The 6,373-nt window shown below is 34.9% G+C and overlaps 1 protein-coding gene across 1 annotated transcript in view; it reads right to left on the minus strand.

Annotated features, from left to right (window-relative positions):
• Window positions 1–519, minus strand: part of LOC133533397 (uncharacterized protein C18orf63-like) — a 30,442-nt gene extending 29,923 nt beyond the window's left edge. The window contains exons 1-2 of the mRNA XM_061872366.1: window positions 268–519; window positions 6–144 (exon numbers count right to left, since the gene is read on the minus strand). Of these exons, the coding sequence (XP_061728350.1) occupies window positions 6–144; window positions 268–404 (276 nt within the window). The 5' untranslated portion in view covers window positions 405–519. The remainder of the gene's footprint in view (window positions 1–5; window positions 145–267) is intronic.
• Between the last annotated feature and the right edge of the window lie 5,854 nt (window positions 520–6,373).

Genomic DNA, 6,373 nt, shown 5'->3' on the forward strand with positions numbered 1-6,373 from the left:
CATACCTGCCTTAAAGAGAATTTGATAAACAGTGAATTCAGTTTGTCGTAATCGTCGCCCACTTTGTTGAATACGATATGGACTTGTTTCACGTCTTTTTTATCCGGACACGCCAAAATAGACGAATTTGAAAATATGATCATCCTGCCCATTGGAGCCACAAAGAATACATTAATAGTTATAAGTGATTAGTGGAAATTAAGGTCTTATTAAACCAGTAGCTATTACTTATAAGGGTTATAGTTAATACAAATCAGCCAAACGTACCTGCACTTTAGAATTTTCCAATGAAAATGAGAAGGAGTCGATCTATCATGCTTGTCTTGTATATTAGCCATTGCAACAATGTAGCCGGTATTTCTCAAATCCGGATTTTTTATGGAGTAGTGGTAATTATGATCCATAGCAAAAAAAATGTTATCTAATAAAATCTTTTAAGATATACGAAGCACAAAACGAAATCTAGCTGATGGTGATAAAGGTATGGGTTTATGAACATAATGAAAAAAAAAATGACTTACGCGCCAATTGCATAGGTGTATTTTCTTAGTTGTAAGATGAAAATGTCCAATTTGTGCTATTGAATAAATGTCCAATTTGTGCTATTGAATAATATAGCGCCAAGTATAATTACATGATTTGACTTATGTTTTGTCAGTGTCTAAGGCTTTGCGAGAACGCACTGCGATTAATTTCTAATTTCTTGCGGTTTGAGTCTTGCACTTGTATCGTAAATCACTATTTTGGAACGTTGGCATGGGGTTGGAATGTGAGATATTTATGATATAGACAGTGCCTTTTAAAATCAAATGAAATTGGGGCTGATCTGACGTAGGCTGAGACGTGTTATTTTTTTTAGGTAGAATCAAGTGTAAACAAACCCCAATACGATATTCAAGCCAATAACCAATTTTGTGAGAGTGAGAATGGCGGGTGTACCTAAATAAAAATTAAAAAAAGTTTACCATATTTTTGTAGGTACCTAATTTGTACTATTTAGTACCTCCATTAAAGAAATTTGTACCTCACGTTACTTAAAAAAGTTTAAGTTATCACCAAAAAACAGTACACCCGCCATTCTGACAGTCAGAATGGCGGGTTATTCCCACTAGTTACCACCAAGTTGTTAGCAGTGGTAAGTAATGGGATTTTTTTTCCCACCTTTTACCACTGGTAACTACTGGGAAAAAATCCCACTAGTTTTTTTCCCCAGTAGTTACCAGTGGTAAAAGGTGGGTTTTTTTTTCCCAGTAGTTACCATCAAAGTTTGGTTAGCGTTCGTAATAAAAACCGTATAGATAGAGAGTGCTTTATTCAATATTATTAAAAATTCAATTAATTATTAGTTTAATTAATTAATTATAAGTCTATTAGTGTTTCAGTAAACTGCCTTAAAAGTGATAAAAAATTGATCTTTGACTGATTTGTTTGTTCGTTCGTATAATTGTGACGTTATTTATTGAAAGGGACTTATTGTCGATGGCGCTTACGCCATTATCAACGATGCTCCTATCTAAATACAACGCTGCGCTGCGCTACGTGAGCTGTACACCTCGCGATATGATCGATAAGCTTAAAACGTAAAAACAACAAAAAACACTTACTTCGTTAAGCGTACTTACAATGTGCCATAGACCGTAATGGCACTTAAGTCCTTTATGACAATTTCCACCATTTTGAACATTTTCCAAAAAACGAGACGACAGAAAAATTATATGTAGCTACGTACTGAACCTGCTTACAAAATTTCAAGAAATTCAGTTGAGAATTGCAACCTGTACAGGAAAACATCCGGACATGCGAAAGCAAATTACCCGAGTCAAAACATAGACCTTCGGTCAATTAAAATATGGACATAAGTTTTACAAAGCAATATGTAAGTTAAACAGTACCCCTAGTGTAAATTTGATCGACATCATAACGTGACGAACGCGTTTGCGTTAAGTCTCATTTTGTATAGGATTTTGAGTTTCCAAAACGTCCCGCTTGGCGCGCTCTTTCTAAATCCAATACAAAATGAGACTAAACGCAAACGCGTACGTCACGTTTCAAAATCGAATTTATTTACACTAGGGGTACTGAAACCATTACATGTTTTTCTATCGTCTTAGTACAACGAAACAATCAATTGTGCCTTTCAATGAGAAAAGGATCCTTATGCTCATTTCTAGTTACGGAGATATGAACATTTTTGTTAAATACTTCAAAACTATATTTTTTCTTTTCTTTTCTTCGTAATAATAAAATGTAGGAATAAACGTGTCATTCTAGTTTAGTTTTACTCGTATACGTTAAGTATTTCTATGTATGTTAAAATTGTTGTCAAAGTTAAGTGAAAAACGGTCCTTAATCCTTATGCTTAAGTTTAAAATGACCTTAAGCTATATACATATGTAATCAATTACGAGTATCAGCCTATTAACTTCCAATAGGAACATATATAGTTAAAACACGTTAAAACACTGGGGAGCGGACGCAAAACGTCTTATACGCGAACTAGGCCGTCGTCTCAGGCAAAAGGGGGAGGGTCCCCGCTCCGAGTCGTTCCTAGTGCAAAGGCTGTCCATGGTAATTCAGCGTGGAAATGCTGCGAGTATCATGGGCGCCTTTGCACCCGGGACGGTGGGGAGCGGTTTGTTTGTGTAAATTTTAAGTTTTAATAATATAATAATATGTTTTTATAATTAAATAAAAAATAATAAACACGTTTTCAACTTTTAACTTTTTTTCAAAAGCGCGGTTATAGGATGTATATAGGCATTTTGATTTTTCAAAAAGGATGGTAATTAGGGTAATGATTTTACTTTGTATTAGGTGGTTTATACCGGGTGATTCCTGTAACAGAAAGTTGAAAATAACATGTTTTGATTTTTATTACACATTGAAGTTAATTCTAAGACGCGATGTATTGCGAATGTTGTTACGTTTAAAGCGTGACAAGCAACGACAAACACACTGATATCAGCGTAAATAGAAAATAATATTAAATTTGTATGAAAAAGTTAAAATCTAAGGATTTCATAATTTTTAAAAGTTGTTAATGAAAAGTTATATTGTTTTAGAAGTACAATATATGGTTTAATTATTTGCTCGTGTTACAGGAAACACCCGGTATAACGTAGGTTTAGGAATTTTAGGATCCATGCTTAACTCAATATGGAGCGTAAGGAACTTTTAGGCACGGAACGTCGCAATATAATTTAAGTCTTTGACTTAACCCGCCATTGGAAAGTAGTGCTTTTGAGAAAAAGTTAAAAGAAATTCAAACGATTTTAACTATGTTCACGTTGGAAATTAGTAGGAGCTTAAGGTAATTTTGCACTTAAGCATAAGGATTCCCTTTTTCATTAATCTTTGACAACAATTTTAACATAGAAATACTTAACGTCTATTCCTACATTTTATTAGTACGCAGAAAAGAAAAAAATACAATTTTGAAGTATTTTACAAAAACGTTCATATCTCCGTAACTAGAAATGAGCGTAAGGACTCTTTTCTCATGGAAAGGCACAATTGGTTGTTTCGTCGTACCAAGACGATAGAAATCATGTAATAGTTAAGTTTAAATATTGCTTTGTAATACTTATGTACATATTTTAACTGACCGACGCGTTAGCGAAAGTCTATGTTTTGACTCGGGAAATTTGCCTTTGTATGTCTGGATGTTTTCCTGCACACATTACAATTCGTAACTGAATTTTGTGAAACTTTGTAAGCAGGTTCAGTAGCTACATAGAATTTTTCTATCGTCTCGTTTTTTGGAACATGTTCAAATGGTGGAATCTGGAATAAAGGACTTAAGTGCCATTACGGTCTACGGAACTTAAGACCATTGTGTACTACGCTGTGAAAATGGCTCAACAAAGTAAGTATTTTTTGTTGTTTTTATAAGTTTTAAGCTTATCGATCTTATCGCGAGGTGTACAGCTCACGGAGCCACTAGTCGTAGTGAAAGTAGGAATATATGTATACTATAGGAGTACTTTGTATTTTTATTTACAAAAAAGGGCATAACCGACATCCTACAAAGAAGTATATTCATCACACTAATATAACGACAAACACACATCATTTGCAGGTTTTACTTGATTAATCACCAACAATCAATGAAAAACGAACATTTCAGTACATGCTTTTTGTTAGAAGGAATTCTTTGACATGGCGCCTTCTTTTTAAGACATAATTTTCTAAGTTACTTGAACTGGTCAGATTAAACGTCAAAGGTACTAATTCCTGGCGTAATAAAAATAATAGTAGGTACCGTGGCGTTTTTTCTTAAAAATGAAATCGATAAGGTAAAAAGTTACAGCGCTAGCAAAAGTGTAATAGCAAGCAAAATGTAAAATGAGTAAAACTTGGAAACCACAAATAAATTGGCTCATATTGAAGATGAAGGTACAAAAATTTGGTTTTTATAGAATTTATCAATAGTCGCGGGATCATAGCGTAATAAAGTACACCTGCCATTCTGACTGTCAGAATGGCGGGTGTACTGTTTTTTGATGACAACTTTACGTACCGTGAGGTACAATTTTTTTTAATGGAGGTACTAAATAGTACAAATTAGGTACTTACATAAACATGGTAAGCTTTTTTTAATTTTTATTCAGGTACACCCGCCATTCTGATTCTCACCTAATTTTACTCGACGTGACAAACATACACGAGTTTTACTACGTAAACTTATGTCCGCAAAGTATGCATAATGCGTGATCCGTTCCGATTCGTTTATTTGAAACGCCTGATGGAATGCTACATGCAAATTTTCATGATTTTGTTATTACTATCATAAAAAGGTAAAGTGCTTATTTTTCAGGGCGGCATGTATCGGGATTCAATGGGCATTAGTTATGAACTTTTCACCACACCAACTGGTAAAGGCACTTGATTGTTCAAAAACTAATGAAAAAGTTGCATTTAATCCACATGTCGGACAAAGTAAACAGATGCAAATTTTAAGTTGTTTCCTTATGTTAGCTGGTAGAATTGACTTTTAAATGGTGATTTTGAATGAAATATTTTTGGGTACATATTATTGATTTATTTGGTACCTATTTCATAGTATTTTCGTCGCATTGGTGTGGTGAAAATTTTTGTGTTTCACTCGGAGGCAAAGTTTGTTCAACTCTCGTGCCTTGAAACCCTCGCAACGCTCAAGATTCCACTTCTCGAACGACTCGCTACGCTCGTGGTTCAATTTTGGAATCTTTTGCAGTTTGCTTGCTTGGGTATCACGAGCGGTTAAACAACTGCTTTGCCCCCTTGTAAAACAAATAACTATTACAAGGCCCGTCACAATAGATCACTGATCACGTGGTCGATGTGGCACTAAAAGGCCCGCAACACCCCAAAAATAATAATACTCAACGTAACAATGAAGCTGCTTTATAGTATAATCGTGCTATTTTGCTAATATGAATATATTGGGATGTGTTGTTAATCAAGACTAATTTAGTTTTTTAATATTGATATTACCTGGCCATAGTAAAGAACCTAAAACGAGAGGGAACTTTTAGCCATTTGACGGTAGATATAAACCCAGAATTATAAGGGACGTTATCCAGGTAGTTTTTTTTTTGTTTTTTGCCAATAATCACATTGTTTACATTTATTGAACTACCTAAAGAAATGCAAAAGAAAGATATTATAGCTCGCTAATTGTGAAGTGCTCGCTAATGATTGATGTAAACCCACAGGTAACAGTTGGGAATTTTATATCCATTTCATCGCATCCCGGGCGATGGGTTATGAACCCTCGTGGACGTCAGCTGCCGCTCCGTTGGCGGGTTGAGAAACGGCAGCAACCCAAACACGTAAAAATAAATCTAGTCATCGGACCCAGATTGGAACTTTGTCAGATTATAATTTATACACTAATAAAAAAAAACGTTTTCAATCAACTTAGCAATATTTCATAATAAGAAACTTGTGTTGCGGTGGTTTGTTACAAGTGGTTTGTACTAGTTTTGTGGCTGTTGTTTCTGAACCCACCGTCGGATCGGCAACTGGTGTTCACGAGGCTTCATTATATATCTTCCTTAATCATTTCGGTAATGAAATGGGGACAAGGTGCATTTAAATAAGCGATAGAAACTCCCGTCTGGCTTCTGCGTTATAGCCGACGCTTGCCTTCAGGGCAAGCTGACGGTCTTTCCACTGTGATACAGCCAGCTAACAATATTATTTGTTCACAATAGCATATTATTCGTATCATCTGTCAAAGTTTCAATTGGGAATATTAGCATTCAATGCCTAAAATATTTTATTTTACATGTTCATATGACCGGTTGACAGTCTTTCCACCTAGATGCAATCAGCTGAAGAGAAATAAAATTGATAATTGAGCAATCGGAATGCGATGACATTTTTTTTC

The sequence above is a fragment of the Cydia pomonella genome, unplaced genomic scaffold (assembly GCF_033807575.1).
Source record: "Cydia pomonella isolate Wapato2018A unplaced genomic scaffold, ilCydPomo1 PGA_scaffold_161, whole genome shotgun sequence".
Classification (NCBI taxonomy): domain Eukaryota; kingdom Metazoa; phylum Arthropoda; class Insecta; order Lepidoptera; family Tortricidae; genus Cydia; species Cydia pomonella.